At 50.9% G+C, this 23,848-nt stretch overlaps 1 protein-coding gene and 1 pseudogene across 1 annotated transcript; both read right to left on the bottom strand.

Moving 5' to 3' along the window:
* Positions 1 to 4,711: 4,711 nt before the first annotated feature.
* On the bottom strand, positions 4,712 to 12,088 carry LOC125637413 (perilipin-3-like; annotated as a pseudogene).
* A 6,038-nt stretch (positions 12,089 to 18,126) lies between these two features.
* On the bottom strand, positions 18,127 to 22,745 carry LOC125637214 (perilipin-3-like). The gene is made up of 7 exons (XM_075128274.1): positions 22,671 to 22,745; positions 21,849 to 22,044; positions 21,051 to 21,133; positions 20,675 to 20,945; positions 19,771 to 19,961; positions 18,636 to 18,758; positions 18,127 to 18,532 (listed from the first exon to the last, which is right to left on the bottom strand). The coding sequence occupies exons 1-7, from the start codon at positions 22,722 to 22,724 to the stop codon at positions 18,164 to 18,166; spliced, it is 1,287 nt and encodes a 428-aa protein (XP_074984375.1). The 5' UTR covers positions 22,725 to 22,745; the 3' UTR covers positions 18,127 to 18,163.
* Between the last annotated feature and the right edge of the window lie 1,103 nt (positions 22,746 to 23,848).

Below are 23,848 nucleotides of genomic sequence, written 5' to 3'. Positions count from 1 at the left end.
AGAGTCAGACCACTTGATGTAGAGATTTAAAGCCCCATCAGAATTTCAGCTAAAGCAGCAGATTTGTCTTTTCTATGATCATATTCTACCTGTTTCTCATTAGCCCTGCCTTACTAAGCTCATTGATTAAACCTGGTTAATTGATTCAGCTTCCCAAGGCAGGTAATTCCTATCTGCAGCTGATTAGTCAAGACCTCATAACAAAGCCATAAACCTTTAAAACACAACAAAAACAAAAAAAATCCACCCACTCATCCCCACCCCCCCAAACACTCTTGGGTTTCACCCAGGAAGGGTGACTGGGCAGCACTGGGACTAGCCTGACACTCAGGATTGGCAAGAAAGTCTCATAACTCCCCCTTCTTTCCTCTTCACTAATCCAGAGTTTCACAGATCACAAGACAAACTCAAGAGCTTTCATCTCTAAGCATCTCCCTTCTAGGCCAGTACTGAAAGGTCTGGCGTTTGTTTCTCAGTAATGCAGATGCCGCACACTGAAATAGGTTAAATTAAAATCACACATTTCACAGCTGAAAAAACAAACAAAAAAAACCCCCACCAAACACTTCAGAACAGGCTAAACAACCCCTCTCTCCCACAGGCAGGCATAGTTATTTCAATAAAAACCACAGCCTACCTCAGCAAGGTTCTCCAATCAGTTCTCAGCTCCTGCACTGGTACAGTATACAAATGCTGCTCAGGCTTTATATACCAGTGCTGATATCATCGGAGGGCAGGCCTAGACAGACAGCACCAGAAAGAAATCAGAGCTCTCCACCCTGACCAATGAGTAGCTTTGTAGGAAACACCTTTTCCCCTTCAGCCATCTTAACAAAACAACAAGTATTAATGGAGCCCTAACATTATAGATTCATAGGTTCCAAGGCAAAAGGGGCCATTGTGATCATCTACTCTGACCTCCTGTATAGCACAGGTCAGAGATCTGCCCCCACCTCCAATAATTCCTAGAGCAGAGCTTTTAGAAAAACATCCAGCCTTGATTTAAAAATGGTCAGTGATGGAGAATCCACCATGACCCTTTGGTTAATTTTTCCAATGCTTAATTACTGTCACTTGTAAAAATGTATGCCTTGTTTCCAATCTCAATTTGTCTAGCTTCAACTTCCAACCATTGGATGGTGTTACACCTTTGACTGCTAGATTGGAGAGCTTATTCTCAAATATTTGTTCCCTATGTAGATACTTCCAAACTGTGATCAAGTCATCCCTTGGCCTTCTCTTTGTTTAGATAAATAAATTGACCTCTTTGAGTTTATCACTATAAGTCAGGTTTTCTAATCATTCTCTGGCTCTTCTCAGAACCGTCCTCAATTTGTCAACATCCTTCTTGAATTGCGGACACCAAAACTGGACACAGCATTTCAGCAGCAGTCACATCAGTGCCAAATAGAGATAACATAACCTCTCTCCTCCTACTCGAGATTCCCCTGTTTATGCATCCCAGGATCACATTAACACTTTTTGCCACAACATCACACTGGGAGCTCATGTTCGGTTGATTATCCCACAAATATTTTTCAGAGTCACTGCTTCCCAGGATAGATTCTGCCCCCAACCCAATCCTGTAAGCATGGCCTACATTCTTTTTTCCTAGGCATATACATTGAGCCATGTTAAAATGCAGATTGTTTGCTTTTACCAAGTAACTTGTCCTCTTTATTATTTACCACTTCCCCAATTTTTTTGTCATGTGCAAATTTTATCAGTGATTTTATTTTTTTTCTTCCACGTCATTGATAAAAATGTTAAAATAATATAGGGCCAAGAACTGATCCCCCTGGGACCCCACTAGAAATACATCAACTCCATGGTGATTCCCTGTTTACAATTACATTTTGAGACCTATCAGTTAGCCAGTTTTTAATCATATGCCATCTGCTAGCTCATTTTAACAGGGATATTAAAATAAATCAGAGATTTCTCTGGAGTGTAGGCAGCAGGGCTATCAGGGGAATAGTGAGAGCCATAATTTTAGATGTTTTATCAGTGTGATTGGCTGAGAAGTACAACCACTGAGTGAGACAATGTCTCTCAGGGAATGCTTAGGGCTCATTATTCCTGCCCAGAAGAGCTGACCACTTCAGCACAGCAGGATTCTACTCCTATATGGCAGCATAGCTAAAAGATGGCACTTGGACAAAGCGATCAGCTCATTTCAGGTCTCCCAGGCTCCCATAGGAGGCCCCAGAATACACTTAGCTTGAGGCTGTAGCCCCATTCCACATTAGGGTGTGGACCCTGTTGTTCAGTGCAATTGGGCATTTTCTGTGGTTGTTTGCTTCACTGTCTATTTTGGGAAAGGCCAGCGTGTTTTCTTTGGTCCAGGACCAGCTAAGCTGTCTCCTTGGTTAATTTCTGGCTATCCTCGTGGATTCCATTTATAATTTTAGCCTGTATTTTCACTAGCCCCAGCTTGTCTAGGAATACTTTTAAATGTGTTCCACAGGTCTCTGGTACTCCTTGGCAGCTTGGCTACATTTTGGTACTGCAGCTGCTGTGACAATTTCCCCTTTGGTGAAAACTGAGAGTTACACGATTGCCTGGTGTGACATGGACCAGGAAGCACCTGTGCAGACTTCCTGAGGAGAAACATTGGCATAGCACATAAAGGTCTCATTTTCTTGTGCATGTGGTGTATTTTCTAGTCTCTCATACTCACAGGTGAGTGGTGTGGAACAGGAGAGACATTTTCACAAAACTTTACATAAGTGTTTTAGTTCATTGCAGAGGATTTTGCAAGCCACACATCTGGGGCTAATTGAATTTTTTTCAGTCAGAACTGACATTCAGTGAAACTCTAGCAATTGAACCAGGGATGCTTAAGTATAAGCTTCTACATCTTGAGCTAAAGGAGGCCATAACATATATTCACAAGTGGTTTATACTAACTGAGGCCTGACTGATTTGGTTTCTTTGAAGCCCGGGAACTTCTAAAACAAAACTAGAGTCTTAATAGCATTCTTAGAAAGAACAGGAGGACTTGTGGCACCTTAGAGACTAATCAATTTATTTGAGCGTGAGCTTCCGTGAGCTACAGCGAATACAGACTAACACGGCTGTTACTCTGAAATAGCATTCTTGTAATCTGAGAAAGGAATGCTGTCAATGGAACCACACTGACCCCCTTTGATCATCCACAGCAAAGACACCTAATACTTGAGCTAGGGAAATTCTGTAAGTAACTTTGGTCAGAGTGACAACTCAGAGAAGGGAAGAGGAGTTCCCTCAAATTCCTTTGGGTCATTTCCTCAAGTGTCTATACTGGGCCAAGTTCTGCTTTCTTTGAAATCCAAGCAGGGATGTTGAGTGCAGTAGAAACCAAAGGAAGGACCTAGTTATCTGAGCATTGTCTGCAAGCTGGTCTGGTTCCTGGGCAGGTGGTGACTGTTGAGGGTGAGACTACAGTCACCTTTCAGGGGAACATTTTACACCAGTACTTGTAGCAGTGAGGATTCTTTAGCATCATCCTGCATGAGATCAAGTTCCCCAACCCTGCCTGACTAGAAACACTTATCAGTGCCAGATTAGCTTCTCTGATGAAGGCTTTAAGCATCTCCTTTGTCAGGCCATAAAGCCAATGAGAGAGGTTGAGGGGCAGGACTCAGGGAAGGCAACATGTAATTGGTCAGGCTAAGAAATGGGGAAGAGAAGGCAGAATGGCAAGCCCCAGAAATCTGAGTGGTCCAGGGCAGAGCATCATTCCCATGGCCAGGGACTGAGCAATACTCCCCACCCTGCATTGTCTTCAGTGGGTGGAGAGGCAGAACAGCATCCATGGGAGATGGCATTTCCTGACATTGTTAGCACTCTGAGTCTGTTCAGCCCAGGACAGCAAGTAAGCAAAGGAACCAAAGTCAGGCTACCCTAGTCAGGGAGAGCTGGTCTCCAGGACATGGCTCAGTCAGAGGGTATATTCAAGGTGGGATAGCAAGACAGGAAGAGATCTGCAGATGAACACAAGGACGAGACTTGTCTGAAAGCGGCTTGTGTTTATTGTGGAAGAGGCTAGCTGTGTTAACATACAGAAGTGCTTAGTCACCAGCAGAGACCTTTTATATCTACCAGCCCATATGCACTTCCATTAACAAGGCTCAGTTACCTTAGAGAAACCCAGCACCAGGAATGAGAGAGATGGAGGAACACCAATAACTGAACTAGCAGTATTGGTTGAATGCTGTTTGAAGGAAGGCCAGGTGAAGCCCTCACACTGGACAAATGATACCTTAGAACCTCTAGGTGGACTGGAGTCAGCCCCCTGTAACCAGCATGTGCTCAACACCTCAGGATTCCCAAGGTAGTGGGGGTCCCATCTCTGACCCACCCTTCTCCAGCCTGGAAGTTGGGCTTGCAGGAAGCGAGAGCCAGCTCAGTAGGACCCATCAGTCTTAGAAGTCAAGTCACCATGAGACACATGCCTTCTGAAGGCTTCCAGCTAAGGCCCATTTAATAGGTGGGTGTTCTAGACAGTTGGCTACTCATGAGAAATTATTCTGTCCATCACTTATAGTGGGGAGGTGACAAAACTAAGGTATTAGAACCGCAAACCCAGGGCAGATGGGCTCATCAAGGTGAAAAGATTTGCCTCCATTCCATGAGAGTTATTGCAATAACTCCTGTGACATGCTGTTCACCACAAACAACTGCAGCATGGTGGGGTGGGAGAAGAGAGGCAGATATGGATATGAAATGTTCAGGCTGTGCCACTGGCTCTGCAGAGGAGGCGAGAACCAGCGGAGTCTCCAGCAGGAGTGAAGGGTCCCACGATCCACGTGAGAGGTGTGTTCTGCACCACGTATTCCAGCAGCTCATCCAGGGACTCCTGGGCTTTGGTCAACTTCTCCCGAGTCTGGGTCAGAATACCCTCAGACAACTCCTGGAGGGATTGGACATGGGAGAGCTCCAGACTTCCTTCTCCAATGTTCTGGTAGGCTTGCTGGACCTTCTCCTGGAGAGTGGCAGGGAGACCCTGGATGTTGGGCAGGAGGCTATGGCAGGTGGGCCACACCTGCAGGATGAGGTTATGGGAAGTGGCTAGAGCCTGGGCTACCATCTCCTGTAGAGAGAGATAGGAGGGAGAGTGACTAGGTGTGTGAAGCTCACTCCTGTCATGACATGCTGTGCAGCACTGTCACATTGAGTCTTTGTGAGAGGACAATGACACTGACTGCGCCCCACATTCACAACAGCAGTGCTGTTATGTGGCATTTTGTACGAAGTATGCCTTGTAAGGCATCATTCTGAAAGTCTTAATCTGTTGACCATTAATATCTCAGATGGTGTGCACTATTGTTTTATATGAAGTTAAAGTTTTGCTATGTATGGGTTACTAAAGGTGTTGAACACACCCACAAGCAGCTTTTGAGGTACAACAATGAAGAAGCTACAGTGCTGATGGCCCTTCAAAGACAATGGCCCATGGAAGAGCTTAGGCTATCTGAAACCTTCACAGGAAGACTATGAGTCATGGCTGCTATGACTCAGCAAGGCACGCAAGGGCATGACACCATATTTTTCCCCACAAGCTGGGCTGGAAACTTGCCAGGAACCCTTTGTTCCAACCTATGTTGAAAGACATCTCTTGGCCTCACTCCCCCAAACAAGAGGTCTCCTGGAACCCCCCTGAGGGGCAGAGACTAAACTGGGGGAAGTTTAGCCTGGGGCCAGAATGGATTTCTAGCCTATGTATGGAAGCTTGGTGGACTGCTCATATCAACCAGGGTGAGATATTGCTAATTCAAACCATATCTAGTATATTAGGCTTAGTTTGCCTTTATTTGCCAAGTAATCTGCTTGCTATCACTTCTAATTGCTTGAAGTCTATCTTTCTGTAGTTAAACTTGTTTTATGTTTTATCTTAACCAGTGTGTCTTTAAGTGAAGTGTTTGGGAATCCTAGCTCTAAACAGAGGCTGTTGCATGTCTTCCCTACATCAAGGGGAGTGGGGGAAGCAAACTATTAATGAACTTATGTTTTACAGATCCCTGTGCAGCATAAGATGGTATAATTCTGGGTTTTTGCTGCAGTAGGGGTGCAAGGCAGGGGAGTTAGGAAATTGGCTGAAGGCCTCCTGTTTGTCCATGAGTGGCTTAGATAAAAGTACTCAGGTAACTCAGTTGGGTGTGTGGAGCCACCTGCTGTTGTGTTGGGTGATAACAGTTCCTGGAGAGTCAGGCTGTGTATCAGCAGAGCAAGGTGAGAAAGGCCACCCCAGCTGAGTTGTTTGGGAGCTGTGGTTCCAACCCCATCAGATACCTCTGGCTGTGGTGAGCGGTCATCCTCACTGCCTCCCAGCTGGCCCTTGTGCCACTCCAGCCACATCTGCTGCAGCTTCTCCTGCCCATCATGAACCTTCTGACTCATAGCCTGCTTGACATGTTCTATCTAGAGGATACAGGGGTTCAGTCACTATGTGGGACAGCAGAGAACAAGAGCTCCTCCCAGTATTGCTCCCAGTGTGTACAGGGGAGCAGCAGAAGCTGAGTGAAGCAGACAGTGCCACACTTGTGATACCACTAGGCTGGAGACCCTTCACCTGGAAGGGAGCTGTTGACTTCTGCAGCCACCAAAGACCAGTGTCACAGTACACCCACTCCCATGGATGCAGGTATCATGCACCCAGGACTACATGGCACTCAGCTGGGCTTTGAGCTATAGTTGTGTGCAGACACTGCATGACTGCCCCCCCCCGCTCACATGGTCATTCAGGGACATGCAGAGCTTGGCAAGCAACTGTCTGATCTTCAGTGATCAGAGCAGCTACAGGGGGAAAAAAAACACAGTAAGAAAAAAGGTCATACCAGGTCGATGGTTTGCTGGAGCTGGGACAGGGCCTCCAGGGTGTGCTGTCTGGCTTGTCTCATCTTGCCCAGGGCGTGCTGGTAGGTTCGCTGGCGGAGTCCGATAGAAAGGGAACCCAGACGCACAAAGTAACTCTTCTGCTCTCCAGATCCCTCCACAGGGGTTGCCAGCTCACCTGGAATACAGCAAGGGAGAAATTGTCAGTTGTGATGAGACCTGAACTGCAGAGTCAGACCCCAGGTCTGGTATTCTGTTCCAGGCTATGGACTCATAGAATATCAGGGTTGGAAGGGACCCCTGAAGGTCATCTAGTCCAACCCCCTGCTCGAAGCAGGACCAATTCCCAGTTAAATCATCCCAGCCAGGGCTTTGTCAAGCCTGACCTTAAAAACCTCTAAGGAAGGAGATTCTACCACCTCCCTAGGTAACGCATTCCAGTGTTTCACCACCCTCTTAGTGAAAAAGTTTTTCCTAATATCCAATCTAAACCTCCCCCACTGCAACTTGAGACCATTACTCCTCGTTCTGTCATCTGCTACCATTGGGAACAGTCTAGAGCCATCCTCTTTGGAACCCCCTTTCAGGTAGTTGAAAGCAGCTATCAAATCCCCCCTCATTCTTCTCTTCTGCAGGCTAAACAATCCCAGCTCCCTCAACCTCTCCTCATAACTCATGTGTTCTAGACCCCTAATCATTTTTGTTGCCCTTCGCTGGACTCTCTCCAATTCATCCACATCCTTCTTGTAGTGTGGGGCCCAAAACTGGACACAGTACTCCAGATGAGGCCTCACCAATGTCGAATAGAGGGGAACGATCACGTCCCTCGATCTGCTTGCTATGCCCCTACTTATACATCCCAAAATGCCATTGACCTTCTTGGCAACAAGGGCACACTGCTGACTCCTATCCAGCTTCTCGTCCACTGTCACCCCTAGGTCCTTTTCCGCAGAACTGCTGCCTAGCCATTCGGTCCCTAGTCTGTAGCGGTGCATTGGATTCTTCCATCCTAAGTGCAGGACCCTGCACTTATCCTTATTGAACCTCAGATTTCTTTTGGCCCAATCCTCCAATTTGTCTACGTCCTTCTGTATCCTATCCCTCCCCTCCAGCGTATCTACCACTCCTCCCAGTTTAGTATCATCCGCAAATTTGCTGAGAGTGCAATCCACACCATCCTCCAGATCATTTATGAAGATATTGAACAAAACCGGCCCCAGGACCGACCCTTGGGGCACTCCACTTGATACCAGCTGCCAACTAGACATGGAGCCATTGATCACTACCCGTTGAGCCCGACAATCTAGCCAGCTTTCTACCCACCTTATAGTGCATTCATCCAGCCCATACTTCTTTAACTTGCTGACAAGAATACTGTGGGAGACCGTGTCAAAAGCTTTGCTAAAGTCAAGAAACAATACATCCACTGCTTTCCCTTCATCCACAGAACCAGTAATCTCATAATAAAAGGCGATTAGATTAGTCAGGCATGACCTTCCCTTGGTGAATCCATGCTGGCTGTTCCTGATCACTTTCCTCTCATGCAAGTGCTTCAGGATTGATTCTTTGAGGACCTGCTCCATGATTTTTCCAGGGACTGAGGTGAGGCTGACCGGCCTGTAGTTCCCTGGATCCTCCTTCTTCCCTTTTTTAAAGATTGGCACTACATTAGCCTTTTTCCAGTCATCCGGGACTTCCCCCGTTCGCCACGAGTTTTCAAAGATAATGGCCAATGGCTCTGCAATCACAGCCGCCAATTCCTTCAGCACTCTCGGATGCAACTCGTCCGGCCCCATGGACTTGTGCACGTCCAGCTTTTCTAAATAGTCCCTAACCACCTCTATCTCCACAGAGGGCTGGCCATCTCTTCCCCATTTTGTGATGCCCAGCACAGCAGTCTGGGAGCTGACCTTGTTAGTGAAGACAGAGGCAAAAAAAGCATTGAGTACATTAGCTTTTTCCACATCCTCTGTCACTAGGTTGCCTCCCTCATTCAGTAAGGGGCCCACACTTTCCTTGGCTTTCTTCTTGTTGGCAACATACCTGAAGAAACCCTTCTTGTTACTCTTGACATCTCTTGCTAGCTGCAGCTCCAGGTGCGATTTGGCCCTCCTGATATCATTCCTACATGCCTGAGCAATATTTTTATACTCTTCCCTGGTCATATGTCCAACCTTCCACTTCTTGTAAGCTTCTTTTTTATGTTTAAGATCCGCTAGGATTTCACCATTAAGCCAAGCTGGTCGCCTGCCATATTTACTATTCTTTCGACTCATCGGGATGGTTTGTCCCTGTAACCTCAGCAGGGATTCCTTGAAATACAGCCAGCTCTCCTGGACTCCTAGCTACAGGCACTGATGTATCACAAACACACAAGGTGAGGATCACTACAATGAGGGAGCAGGCAGAGACATGGACACCAGTATTCATTCCAGCTCTGTCTCCCGGATGAGATGGGAGATTCCCCTCCACCCACCAATACCATATTTTCTGTAAAGAAAGGATCTCCGGTAAACTGTTTCCAGCTGCCAACATTTACTGCAGGATGTCCACTAGCTGCCACCTAATGGGCAGAACACAAGCCAGATTCTCAAGTTGCAAGAGACAGCAGGCCTATGTGATCAAGGTGGGCTGCATGGCCCTCGTTACCCCACAGAGCATGAGGGAGCACATTAGGAGGATACAGAGGTTAACAAAGCTCCATTCTGCTATTGTGCCATGGAGAGCCAGCACCAGTATACTTACTGAGCTCCTCCTTGGTCATGAGGAGGTAGTGATCCATCAACTGCTCAGATTTCCCCAGAGCCATGTTCATGCTGCTGGTCACTGTGGATTTGGTCACCTCCACGCTCTCCTGGACAGCCCCTTGGGCCACACCCACCATGCTGGTCACTACATCCTTCGCCTCAGTGACCGTGCTGCAGACTGCATCCTTGGCACCCACCACTGTGGCATGCACTCGGTCTTGGGCATCTGAAGCCACCTAGAGGCAGGTGTCAGAGGAGAGGTCATGGCCACATATGCCAGAGCTACAAGATGGGTGGGGTTTTTTTTTGGGGGGGGGGAGGAGGGAGAAGAGGAGGGGGGTGGAAGCATAGCAGGCACTCCCTCCAAGTGGAGAATGCTCTTCTGTGGAAGCTTTCTAGCATACATGCCCCCCACCCCCTGGCCTCCTTGTGCAGGAGTTACAGCTGTGGGAAGCTCCAGACAAAACCTGGATTTCAAGAAAGTGTTTGTTGCTAGTTGGCAGGTTGCTACTTGGCAGCATCAATGGAGTAGATGAGGCAGTAATTCTGTGGTCTGCCTACAAACCAGAAAGTGTGTTTTTTGTAACCAGGGTGCAGGGTTCTTACCTTCTGCACAGTCTGTTGTAGCACTGGAAGCTTCCCCTCCAGGGTGTCTAGTCCCTTATGGGCATATTCGTTTGCTGCTGCAACTACAAAAGGATCAGAGTGGTTTCCCTCAACTCCTTCCTAGGTGTTCAATCACAGCAAGCATTTGGGCAGGGGGACCCCCGGCCCTGATGTCCCTTTGATGTAAATACCCTCCCCATGTGTCGTGTGGGGCTAAGAACTCAGGTCCTGGCTACTAGTTCCAGGTTCAGAGTGCTGGCCCCAAGATCCCTCAGGAGAACAAGACAGCCCCCCAAAGCAACCAGAACCTCTTGAGATTAATGTTCTGTTGCACTCTAGCTCTTGTCAGGGATTCCCATGGGCTTCTGCAAGCCTCACTCCAGTGTTTTTAGACTGGTTAGTGCCCCATTCTCTTTATGGGGATGGAGAGATCAGGGTTGGATGCCGGACGCTGCTCGCTCTCAGCTGGCTTCTCCCAGTCCTGGGAGAGGGGGAACCGTGCCCTGCCCCACAGCAATCCCTGCAGAGCAGCACTAGTCCCCATGGAGTGTTACCTGCCCAGTGTCTTGTCCCAGGACCTGTGTCCAGCTGCAAGGAGACAACACACCAGGAAGGGGGCACTGTCTACAAACACTCATTTGCCAGGACATGAGAGTGAACTCAGGCAAGATCTGTCAGTTACCCACCCCAGGCTGTTCATACAGGAGTGTTCCTGCCTCCCCTCCCTTACTCACTCTGTGACTGCAGCTGGTCCAGGATGGGCCGTGCCCCGGTGAGGGCAGCAGAGGTGATGGCCCTCACCCGTCTCTGCCACCTCACAGACCGCTTTGATGGCTGGGTGGGTCTCTTTGGTGGCAGCGTAGCTGGCAGAAGCCATCTCACAGGCAGATCTGACCAAGGACAGGCCAGCCACCCTGTCCCCTGCAGTCTGAGGGAGGGGAAGGAGTCAGCTGGGGAACATTCGCTGTCTGGGGCACATGGCTGGACCAAGCGACTCCTCGGTCTGTTACCCTCTTGGGAACGTTAACTCTGTACCCAGCTAGCCACAGAGCTGGGTGCCGAAGAGTTCAGCGCTCCCCCATCCCAGGCCATTTTGGTTCCTCCACACCATAACCCAGCTAGCTCAGCGTTAATAGTTAGTGACACCCCCAGAATGATCCTTGCTTCCTTCTGCACACGTACGGCATGGCAGTTCCACTCCCAGCAGCGTAGGGGGCTATATCCATCTATTGTATCCCAGCTGGGAATCCACAGCTAAGCTCTAACCCCATCCTTGCTGCTGACAGGGTTAATACAGCTAGTCCTGGGCTTCCTTTCACAAGAACTAGTGGATGGGAAAAGTCCTGCCTGAGGGGTGCCTCTGCACGAATCCCCTTGTGCTCCAGGGTTAGCATCTGCAATCAGTACAGCAGGGACGAGCGCCGGGCTGCTCCAGAACTATTCTGGTTAGCACTCGCCAAAGCCAATTTGGAAGAAAAGCGAACAACAAAAACTTCTCTGCAAACTCTGATTTGAACTGTTTGGCAATCTCCAAACACCAAGCAGTTTTGAAACAAGCTTTGGGGAATTGACCTTTTCGGTTACAGCAACGGCAAGAGTGAAAAGAACATCAATTTCACTTAGCTGCTCTGTGGAGTGGGAGCCTCCAAGACCTCAGATACCCTGCTCCAGACAGGCTTCCCAGGACTCTACGGGGCTCCCCCTCAGAGTGGCAGGTTTCCCTGGGAAGCCTGCTTGCATTTCATCAAGAGTTTTGTTGACTGGGCAATAGATTTGGCAAAACATTTCACTCCAGCACACTCAGCATTTTCTGACACAATGAAGTTCTGTCAGGACAGCAGGACGCCAGCTCCCCAGCATGGACCTACCTGTTGCTCCTGTCCCTGGGGCTCAGGGCAGGCAGCCTGGATTTCACTCATGTTACCAGACATGCAGAAAGGAGATGCCACTGCAAGAACCAGGAGGGACCCTTAAGGGATCAGCAAGCCTCAGGCTTCCAGCTGCACCACAGATTGCAGCCTCTCACTCATTTCTAACAGCTGCTGCAGTCCCTTGGCCAGTCGGTGCCTACTGCAGTAATGCACCCATGTGATTCCCCAGGGAGGGAAGCCACGCTGCAGGACTAGGTAATGCAGGAGCGCCCTTTTCAGCTCTCTTTTCTGGCTCATCCTAGCTACACTGGTGGCTGGGACCAAGGAAATGTATCCCAGGTCTTGGACACCTCAGTGAGCAGGACACAGGGCCAGGCAGGGGAAATTCCTCCTGCCAGCAGGAGTCAGAGCCATGACAGGGAACTGCAGCCTGGCTGCAGGGTCAGGGTAGTAACTGCACCAAGGGAGGAGTCAGCTTTCCCCTCTTCCCCATGCACTCTACACACCAGGACCCGAACCCTGGCAGAGCGGTAGGAAGGGGCTCACAGCGCCCCTTCAGCAATACAGGCTAGGCGGAGATGGGAGAACAGAGCAGCCCTGAGTGTTTCTAGGGTCTGACTCCTCTCCCTTCCCACAAGTAGACTGGGCTCCTCTGAGCCCCACCTCCTTGGACATGGGAGGAGAGGTCTATGGTCAAGGTGTGGTAGATATGCCCCAGGCCAGGCTGGAGCCTCTTTGCCAAGCGCAGTACCCATAATAGATGGAGAGTTAGCATCAGAGTGTGCAAGGAGACAAGCTCCAGCAGCCCCCCCAAACACCAGCTGTGTGGTCATGGCCAGCCAGGGAGAAGCTGCATAGGAGGCCCAGCTGGGAAGCTAGGATCCCAAGAGAAGAGGTTTCCTCTTGAGGGAGCAGAGCTCTTCCTTCCTGAGCCAGGATCTTGGCTGTTGCTTGTTCTAAGCTCTCACTGAACTCATGGCAGTAGCCAGGGTCAAGAGTGATTTTGTTCTCTTTAAACAGAGAGACAGTCTTTCTGCCCCCATCTCCCTTCCCGCCAGATATTAATCTGGGTCAGAGCTAGACATACAGGCAAGTGCGGCCAACTGAAAAGGGAGAGCAGGCCAGTCATCTAACCCCACAACTTCCCACGCTAACAGCCCTCAAGAACTGAAAGCAGTTCCAACTCTCCAGCTCTCACAATGGAAGGCCAAACACTGCAAGGCAAGCACAGCTTTAAGGTCCATTCCAATGACAGACAAGCTCAAACAAAGCAATCCCCTTCAAACGCAACACTTCAGATCCCAAAGCCATGGTGCACTGGCAGCTCGCAGCCCACTGCTCACCAAGCCTGCACCCTGCAGCTCCCTCAGCCATACACAAACCACCCCCTGCATAGCTTTTATAGCCCAGTGATGATGTCAGCACAGGGCGGGGACACTTGACAGACAGCTCATCAAAGCAATCAGGAAGGTGTACTCTACCCTGACCATTGAGGTCTGGAATTGGGGTGGAGCTTGTTGCCTTGGAAAATGGCAGTGTTACAATTGACATAGGGGGGTATTTGCCTATATAGCGTCCCAGCTGTTCCAGGCGGGGGCCTTGACCACTGCAAAGATATCTGAGACAGGGGAAGCTGTTTCCCCAGCACCGAGTTCTCCTGGGTTCCTGTAGACCAGGGGTGGCCAACCTGTGACTCCGGAGCCCCGTGCGGCTCTTCAGAAGTTAATAGGCAGCTCCGTGTATAGGCACCGGCTCCGGGGCTGGAGATACAGGGGCCAACTTTCCAATGGGCCGGGGGGTGCTCACTGCTCAACCCCGGCTCTGCCCCAGGCCCTGCCCCCACTCCACCCCTTCCCGCCCCCTCCCTTGAGCCTGCTGTGCCCTCGCTCCTCCCCATCCCCAGCCAGAACCTCCTGCATGCCACTAAACAGCTGATCAGGCGGTGTGGGGAAGAAGTGGGAGGTGCTGATCAGCGGGGCTGCTGCTGGGTGGGAGGTGCTGGGAGCGGGGGAGGGGAGGACTGATGGGGGGGCTGCTGGCGTATTACTGGGACTCTTTGGGGATGTACGTTGGTAAATTCTGGCTCCTTCTCAGGCTCAGGTTGGCCACCCCTGGCGTAGAGGGTGATGGGATGCCTGTGGAGTGCTGAGGGGACATTTCCTAGGGTACGCCACATCCAGCACCTGACTGCCCATGGGCAGGCCCTGCCGGTGTGCAGATCTGCTGACCTCAGGAAGGGAGCACGGGCTTCAGGGCAACTCCACCACAGGGGCTCTGGGTCACAGCAGCACAGAGCTAGTGTAGGATCGGGACCGCGAGGTTACCCCTGGGATGGTATGTCTATATCACTAAGGACATCCTCACACATTGCATGTGGACACTTCTCCTTCGGAAACCCTCTGGCTCCCCGTGCTGGCCGAGCAGCGTAATACGCCTCTGCAGTCAGCCGAGAGAGGACCCAGGCTGCTCCTGGAGCGGGCTGGGGGGCTAAAGTCTTTAGTATCCCCCCGGCATAGACAAGGTGAGATGCCTGCATCAGGCCCACCAAGCTGCCAATGAACATCACCCTCACTTTGGAAGTGCCCATTAGCCAGGGAATTCCACCCCAGCTCCTTGGCATGTTTCAATTCAGTCGTTCAGGTCAGTGGGCAGCAGGGTGGTTGCTGCAGCTGTTTGCTTCCCCGTCCACTCTGGCAGAGGCTGGGTGCGTTCTCTGTCCCAGGGCTGGCTCATGCTGTGTGGTATTTCTCCCAGCGGGCGAGTACTTTGTGTAGCGCTCAGCGGAGTGGGGCTCCAGTCCCGGGGGAGGCCTTTGGCCCTTACCCCAGTACCATTCATACACAATAAATCAGACTAACAACTCCATCGTTACCTGAGTTTTGCTTTCTCCTGGGAGCCCTGTGAAATGTTTGACAATCTCTCTGCCATGGTTTCGTGGCTGGCTCTTATATGCTTGATGCCATCACGAGCACTGTACCAGCAACAGGCATTTCCTCAGCAGACTCTCCTGGGAACCTTTTACCTTCGCTGTTCATAGCATTTCCCATCTCCACTAACTGCACTCAGTCTAACATAAGTGTCAGTTCAATACAGGGAACCCCCAGGCTCAGGGGGTATCAGGGGAGCATTTGGGAAATGATGGGGATGACACAGCCACAGGGAAGGACAAAGTGGGGAGACAAGCTCAGGGAAAAGTTTGGGGGGTCAGTCATAGCCACTATGCTCAGCTCTGCCCTCTTCCCATTATCATTCCTGGCCTAGTTACTCCAGTGCCAAGGCCCTTCCCAGCCGGAGTGACAGCAGATCACACCAGGCATAACTTCGTCCCATAACCTCCCTACACCTTTCACACAGGGAGTAAAATCAAAGCAGGGAGTGCAAATGCCTGGAGCAGCTGAGCAGAGTGACAGTGGCCTGGGGCTGAGGCAGGTGCTCACCTCCCTCCTTTAAAGCAAGCCTAGATGTTCATACCCATGTGTCTGTCCCACAGAGGGATGTGAGAGGGCCTCCATCTAAACACAAGATCTTCAGCTTCAGCGGCTGCAAGGGCCAGAGTGGGGCAGTGTTAGGCTCTGATTCTACAATGAGCCCTGCACAAACCAGCCCCTGCATTTACTCAGACCCCCAGTAACTTCAACAGGCAGTTGGGAAGAGTAGCTGAGTTCCAGAGGACTCTGCACAGGTCCAAGTATCCCTAGCACAGAGAGACCATTGCATGGTCAGGGCTTAGAAACCACCTTCCCATCCATAGCCCTCCCACACAGGCAGCCAGCAGAAGCAGCAAGCCCAACCATGTTCAGAACACACTACAAGTCTTCCTACCTGGGATCTACAGCTACAATCACTAATTATCCAGAGGGTGCCACCCAGGAGAGAAAGCCAGCTGGGGGCAGGAAGCATCTCTTTCCTTTTCCCATTCCTCCTCCTAATATTCAGACCATTGGGGTGTAGCTGGTGTGATCTCTATGCTCACATGTGGATCCTCCAACAGGCCTCTGGATTAAACAGTCGAGCCCATTGGTTTGGGGTTTGCTGAAATAACTCACTGCTCTTTGAATAAATACTGCACCCGGTGGGTTAGTCAGTCACTGAATTTGCTTTATATAACTTGAGAGTGGTGCAGCAACATTTTCCATCGGGTTTCTTAGGTCTGACCCTGCTTGGGGATGTGTTAGAACCGCTTCTTCTCTACGGAAAGATTAGCTGCAGGGGCTGCGCTCGGGAAACGGAGGCTGCAATGTTCTTCATGGCGTAAAGAAAATCCAGCTCCCACTTCTATCCATGGAACATGGGACTGGAACACATGACTTACTAGGAGAGGCTGAGGGAACTGGAATTGTTTAGCCTGCAGAAGAGAAGAACGGGAGGGGGGGAGGGGGATTTGATAGCTGCTTTCAGCTACCTGAGAGGGAGTTCCAAAGAGGATGCATCTAGCCTGTTCTCAGTGGTACAGATGACAGAACAAGGATCAATGGTATCAAGTTGTAGTGGGGAAGGTTTAGGTGGGATATTAGGAAAAACTTTTTCACTAGAAGGGTGGTGAAGCACTGGAATGCGTTACCTAGGAAGGTGGTGGAGTCTCCTTCCTTTGAAGTTTTTAAGGTCGGGTTTGACAAAACCCTGGCTGGGATGATTTAACTGGGGATTAGTCCTGCTTTGAGCAGGGGGTTGGATTAGATGACCTCCTAAGGTCCCTTCCAACCCCCATATTCTAGGAGTCTATGAAAACCTGTGTAGCCCCAGTCCACTGGGAGTACAAGACAGGCCCTGTTCAATGAGATCAGGAGTAACTAGCCCTGGGAGCTGCATCCATCACCACTTTGATTACTAGTCTCTATCTTTGAGAGCTACACACCCATTCCTGCTCATGGTGCTGTTGCAGTGCTGAACCCGAGAGACATTTCCTTGCCTGAAGCTTATTAATAGCTCAAGCCAGAGTTAGGATAAGCAAAAGTGATGGAGCTGCCTAGATGACACTACCCACTTGTGACTTCAAGCATAGACACAAGCTCTCAGGAAAATGCATTCCAAGCCCAGCACTGGTCCTACTATGGATCTCCCACAACCCTGAGCCATTAGCCTGGCTAGGTTTACACTAGGCAGTAGGAAAGATTACGCAGGTGCTTGGCTAATGGCAGGGAGGAAGGATGCAGGCTGGCTGATGTCCATGCTTCAGCAAGAGTATCTGCTGCTCTCTCTCTTGCAGCTAGTCTCCCTGTGTGTGTTTTGTTAAATCCCAGTTGCCTGGAGTTGTCAATTCACCATCTTTTCCTAGACACTTCCAACCTGTTGAGCTTCTTGCACTGGACTAGAGGCAAGGCCCGGCAGTCTCCCACCACTGTATGTGACCCTTTTAACTTTGCTCATTACCAGTAGTAGTTCTCAGTTCTCCACACACCCCATTTCCTCTCAAGACCATAGTGCCCTGTCTCAACAACCTGGGTCTTTCCCTCTGTTAGTTGGGTCTCAGAGCCTGTAATGTTGCCTTGCTACCCACTGGAAGCCAGATGAGTGTTCTCAATGGGGAGAACACTGTTGCCTTCTTCTACATGAGAAAAGTCTCAATGGAATAGTGTCAAATGGAGGCACCTGAAGAGATGCCTTCACCCAGGAGATGAGCTCAGCCATTCTGGAGCCCTGCCAGAGAAAGTGGGTGGAGGGGGTTTGTGTGTGTGAAGAAGAGGGGCATGGGGTCACCTGTACAGTATATGTTTCTACAGAGCATGAGCCAGGGAGGGAATCACATTAAGCAGACAGAAATTTGAATGCAGTTGAGGTTTATTGTAACATTAAACCCTAGTTTTACACATTACAAAGCTAGGGAAAAGATCAAGCTCAGGAGCACTTCCTATGTACAGAGGAATAAAGCTGTAGGTATGTCCTGAGAGAAGCAGACTAGCCCTGCAAGGGATGCAGTCCTGCATGACTAGTCATGCCACCCTGTAACTGGTAATACATGGTTCTGGGGAAGTGTGCCTGGGAAAGGACATTCAGGTTCTGCAGAAGGAAGACCTGACCTCAGTCCACCATCTGCCAAAGCAGAACTGTGGCCTCAGCAAGGAGACCCCACACTAGCTATGCAGGCAATTCAGCTGGATTCCTTCCAGCAGCAGGGGGAACCCTTCAGGCCTCCACCTTCTTTCCTTCCTCCACCAGCTCATCAGGATATGGTGGGGAGTCTCCAGTGGGAATGAAGGGTCCCACGATCCAGTCCAGGGGAATGTTCTGCGTCACGTATTCCAGCAGCTCATCCAGGGACTCCTGGGCCTTGGTCACCATCTCCCGACTCCGGGCCAGGGCACTGCTGGACAGATCCTGGAAACAGCCGGCACTGGAGAAGGAGGCCTGGAGCTCTTCTGTACTGCTCGAGACCTGCTGGGCTTTGTCCTGGATAGTGCTGGGAAGGCCCTGGACGCTGCCCAGGAGAGTAAGGCAGGTGGTTTTCAGTTGCTGGGTGAGGCTCTGGGACGTGGCTAGAGCCTGAGCTTCAACCTGCTGGAAGGAGAAAGAGAGACTGGAGTATCTACAGGTCTCCCCTGCAGATGGGGGGGAGTTCGCTGAAGCAAGGCTGTGAGGGCGAGAAGGAGGAGAATACCTTTACGGAGTCAGGATCCTCCTGCCCTTCCAACTTCCCCCTGCAGTACTGGAGCCACATCTGGTACAGACGGTCCTGGCCATTGTGAAGCTTCTGATCTACGGCCTGCTTGGCATGGCTGATCTGCAGGGGGAGAGGGCAGTTAGCTGGGAAGAGCAGGAGGCGGCTGGCCAGGGAAGCTCTCCCACAGCTAGGTGTGGGCAGCAGGCGGGCAGCACTACTGCAGCGACACAGCTGGGCCCAGGAACAAACAGTGCCAATGGCACTGAGCATGGGAGGCTGCAGAGACCATGTCAAGGTTCCTCCCCGACTCTGAACTCTAGGGAACAGATATGGGGACCTGCATGAAAACCTCCTAAGCTTACTTTCACCAGCTTAGGTTAAAACTTCCCCAAGGTACAAATTAATTTTACCCTTTGCCCTTGGAATTTCCACTGCCACCACCAAACTAACTGGGTTTACTGGGAAACATAGTTTGGACACGTCTTTCCTCCCAAAAACCCTCCCAACCCTTGCACCCCACTTCCTGGGGAAGGTTTGGTAAAAATCCTCACCAATTTGCATAGGTGACCTCAGACCAAACCCTTGGATCTTAGAACAATGAAAAAGCATTCAGTTTTCTTACAAGACGACTTTTAATAGAAGTAAAGGAATCACCTCTGTAAAATCAGGATGGTAGATACCTTACAGGGTAATTAGATTCAAAACAGAGAATCCCTCTCGGCAAAACCTTAAGTTACAAAAAAGACACACAGACTGGGATAGTCATTCTAGTCAGCACAAATCTTTTCTTAGCCATTTAAAGAAATCATAATCTAACACATACCTAGCTAGATAACTTACTAAACGTTCTAAGGCTCCATTCCTGTTCTGTTCCCGGCAAAAGCAGCATACAGACAGACACAGACCCTTTGTTTTTCTCCCTCCTCGCAGCTTTTGAGACTATCTTGTCTCCTCATTCGTCATTTAGGTCAGGTGCCAGCAAGGTTACCTTTAGCTTCTTAACCCTTTACAGGTGAGAGGACTTTTCCTCTGACCAGGAGGGATTTTGAAGTGGTTTACCCTTCCCTTTATATTTATGACAGACCGTGACCCACAGCAGCTACAGGGCAGGGGAGAGGGGTCGTGTTCCTACCAGGTCAATGATTTGCTGGAGCTGGGAGAGGGCCTCCAGGGTGCGCTGCCTGGCTTGTCTCATCTTGCCCAGGGCGTGCTGGTAGGCTCGCTGGCGCAGCGTGCTCGACAGGGAACCCAGACGCACGTAGTAACTCCGCTGCTCTGCGGGAGCCTCTCCAGTCCCCTCCAGGGGAGTTGTGGCAAGCTCAGCTGGAAAGGGGAAGGGGTCAGTTGGCAGCAGTGGTGCAAGTAAGGCAGTAAGGTCAGGTACGCCGCACCATTAAGACATTTGTTGCTAGTATGACGTACTGGAATGACATTCGCTATCCACTGAAAACCGCAGGGCTCTCAGGAACCGCAGCAGCGAAAGGAGCAGAATGCTGGCACCTCCTCCGGTGTGTCTGTACCACCCCCAGCTGGCCCCCCACCAGCCCTTCCACGTAGTTGCATCTCCTGTCTGGAGTCTGTAGAGCCCTCCCAGCACGAGGCAGGGTGGGGTCGTTTGGGAGGGAGTCATGTGCCCCCCTACACTTTTGGGTCCCTCCCATGAGTCGCCGTACTGGTAAGAATTAAAATCTACTTGTACCACCGGTTGGCAGGGCCAGGATACAAGGCAGGGATGCGTTCAGTCCTCCCAGAGCTTGTGACCGATGGAATATTTCCCAGGGCACATTTGGATGCCCTGCAGCACTGACCAGTAAGACAGTGGGTAGCAGCACAGGGAGCAGCGTCAGAGCCATCAGACAGGGCGAGCACAGGGCCCAGCATGAAGGAACAAAGGGAGGGCTAGTAGCCAAGCTAAGTTGCAAGGAAGTCCAAAGGAGAGGTGGCTCTTTTGGCACATCAGCTGTGAACACTGAGTTCAAGCCACACCCCAAGACACCAGGGTCACATTGGTTTGTATTCAGCAGAGGGGATCTTACCAAGCTCCTCCTCTGTCATGGGGAGGTAGTAGTCCATCAGCTGCTCAGATTTCCCCAATGCTGCGTCTATGACACTTGCAGCCATCTGCCCCATGCTGGAGCCCATCACTGCGCTCATGCTCCTGGTCACGGCGGATTTGGTCACCTCCACGCTCTCCTGGACAGCCCCTTGGGACACGCTCACCCTGCTGGTCACTGCATCCTTGGCCTCAGTGACCGTGCTGCAGACTGCATCCTTGGCACCCACCAGGTCTTGGGCATCCAAAGCCACCTAGAGGAAAAGGGATCAGAAGAGAGGTCACTGAACACCTAGCGGAAGTGAAGGGCCCACAGCCTCATGCTGCTCCAGGACCAGCCGTGACACTCGTGTGGTTACCTTCTCAATCGGCTGCTGCAGGATGGGCAGCTGCTCCTCCAGTCTGTCCAGACCCCGACAGGCATATTCATTGGCTGCTGCAACTGAAACATAACCACAGAACTCGTTCCCTTAATTCCTTCAAGTGCACAGATCTCGTGGGGCTGCTAATCCGTGTACATTGGAGGACTGGTGTTCCTAAGCAAGTGTCCCCAGGTTACTGATGGGAGAGCCAAGGAAGAGGGGTTGGGGAAGTTGCCCAAGGCTATGGAGCCAGTCTGGTTCATCACACGTTTAGCTCGGGAGATCCGGCTGCCAGTCATCTGTTCATCCACCCCCAGCTTCTCCTAGAGGGTTTCAGGAGTCTCCAGTGCCTGCCATGGGCTCAGGTCCTTTTAGCATTGGAGCTGCTTCCTGTGCCCTCTAGCAGGTATTGCTCCATGGCATTAGGTGCCATACACAGTGCATGTGGCTGTGTGGTACTGGGCCAGCCATGCACACCAGGGATTGTGCCTGGGCACTGCCTGCCTCTAGGCTGGTCCAGCTCACCGCTGGTACCTGAGCAGGAATCCCCCCCCACCAGCAGCTGCTGCAGCCGTCAGAACTCCTCCGCACAAGGCCAATGCCTTGGCCAGGTCACGTCTAGGAGCTAGCGGAGTTGAGAGGAGCAGGAGAAGGGAGTCTGTGGATTCTGTTTGCTGCCAGTTGGAGGCCGAGTTCAGTAGTGGGTCTAGAGCCACTGTAGGCTGAGCCTGCCCCCAGACCCACCTCCCCCGCTACACACACAGGAGCGTTCCTGTCTCCCTTTCCCTTACTCACACTGTGGCTCCAGCTGGTCCAGGATGGGCCGTGCCCCGGTGATAGCAGCAGAGGTGATGGTTCTCACCCCAGTCTCTGCCACCTCACATATCGCTTTGATGGCTGGGTGGGTCTCTTTGGTGGCAGCGTAGCTGGCAGAGGCCATCTCACAGGCAGAGCTGACCAAGGGCAGGCCAGCCACCCTGTCCCCTGCAGTCTGAGGGAGGGAAAGAGGAGTCAGCTGAGGAAGAGCTCCTGGCTTGTCAAGGTGCCCCTCCTGTCTTTCCTTCTGCAAACTACTGATTCTGTAGGAGACTGTCCTCAGAGCTAGGCAGTCTCCGGTCCCTCTCAGCAGGGGTTCAGTGGCCTGACTGTGATATTAGTTACACACCCAGAAGCCTGGTCCCATTAGAACAGCTGCCTATATTCAGCAAAGTCTCAGGAATGCTGCTTCCGTCCTGGCACACCCACCAACAAAACAGAACTGTCACGGTCTCATTCCTGCTCTCACTGATGGAACGGAGAGACCTTCTGTCTTTCCAAGTGCTTTCTCTCCCGATCAGGAACCATGTCTCAGTCCAGCACCCGGTACAATGCCCCTACTGGGTATTATAATCAGTGGGATTTGCCGGTGTTCGAGTGGAGACAGCATACAGAGGGTCACCAGTGCCGATGCTCCTCCTGGCTTCAGGGGGCACTTGTGGGCAGTGACTACGGCACTCTAGAGCTAGAATCATTGGCTAGTGTTGTGGTTACGAGTCCCTGTCTCCAGCAGTGGAGACATTCAAGCTAGAACAGCCCTTCCAGCTGCCAAGCACACCTGCCTCCCCAGGAGGGACCCACCTGTTGCTCCTCTGCCTGGATCTGCACCTGTGGTTCATTTTCCTCAGCAGACATGGTGGAGCGAGATGTCCCTGCAAGACCCAAAAAGGAATATTGAGTGGCTACAGCAGGAAACAGTGAAATCAATGTTGTGTAGGAACACCAGGAGAGCTGCCCCCGGTCCGTTTTCTCTGAGAGCCAGACCAGGTTGTCCCCCTGTAATAAGTCTCTCTCTACAGAGAACAGGCCAGGGCCTTAAACCTTTGATCTAAGGCAGGCTCAGAGACAGCCAGTTCTTCAAGCCCAGGGATGCACTTGTAATCCATACACCTTCTGGGTGTGTTCTTCTGTCCCATCTCGTGGCACCAGGACCAGTTGGAGAGACAGAGATTAACGCATCGGCTCTGCATCTTTAGCTAAGAGCCTTATGGCTTTTAGCTCATGCAGTATAGGCTCATGCATTTAGCTCCGGAGGACCCAGATTTGATCCTGCCAGTCACCAGGGTCTGTTGGTGTTACACACTCCCAAAGCTTCTCCTCAGACTTCTAGACCCAACAATGCCTCCCAAGGGGAGCACCAGGACACCTGCACAGCTCATCAGAGGCATCTTCCTAGTTTAGTCTTTTCCCAGATAATACCAGGGAAAATTCCATTTGTCCCAGAATACAATCACTGACAGAAGTTATCCTGCTGAAGGTAGTAGCCATTGACTACGCACACAGAACACTCAATTCAGAAGGTACCATTGGCGAGCCTTCAGGGACCTCCAGAGTGAGTAGTGTTTAAGTCTCCCCGGAGTCTGAGTTACATAGGAGATGATCATAATGGTACCTTCTGACCTTAATATCTATGAGTCTACATAGGAGATGCCCACTATGGCAGGCTGGTTATTTTAAAGCCGATTGAGCTGGTAAAAATACAAATATTTTCTATTGTCAGTTAAAGACTGGTCTGGTAAAGAAACAGATTCCAGTTCAAGTAAATTGACACCATCACCCCTAGAGGCGAGAGTGAGACCACTAACTAGAAAGCTAGGGCCAGGAAGCATTTCCCTTACAGGAAGGCACCAGGCCTGTTTTCTTTTAGTTTCCCCTGCATTATCTGTTTCAGATACATATTGGTTACCCAGCACTCCAGTCTCAGCTGAATCAGCCACCTCAGTCAAGTGTTTCCACCTGCAGATCATTAGGACAAACCA

The sequence above is a fragment of the Caretta caretta genome, chromosome 5, assembly GCF_965140235.1.
Source record: "Caretta caretta isolate rCarCar2 chromosome 5, rCarCar1.hap1, whole genome shotgun sequence".
Lineage (NCBI taxonomy): Eukaryota > Metazoa > Chordata > Testudines > Cheloniidae > Caretta > Caretta caretta.
This window is presented reverse-complemented; position numbering and strand designations above follow the sequence as displayed.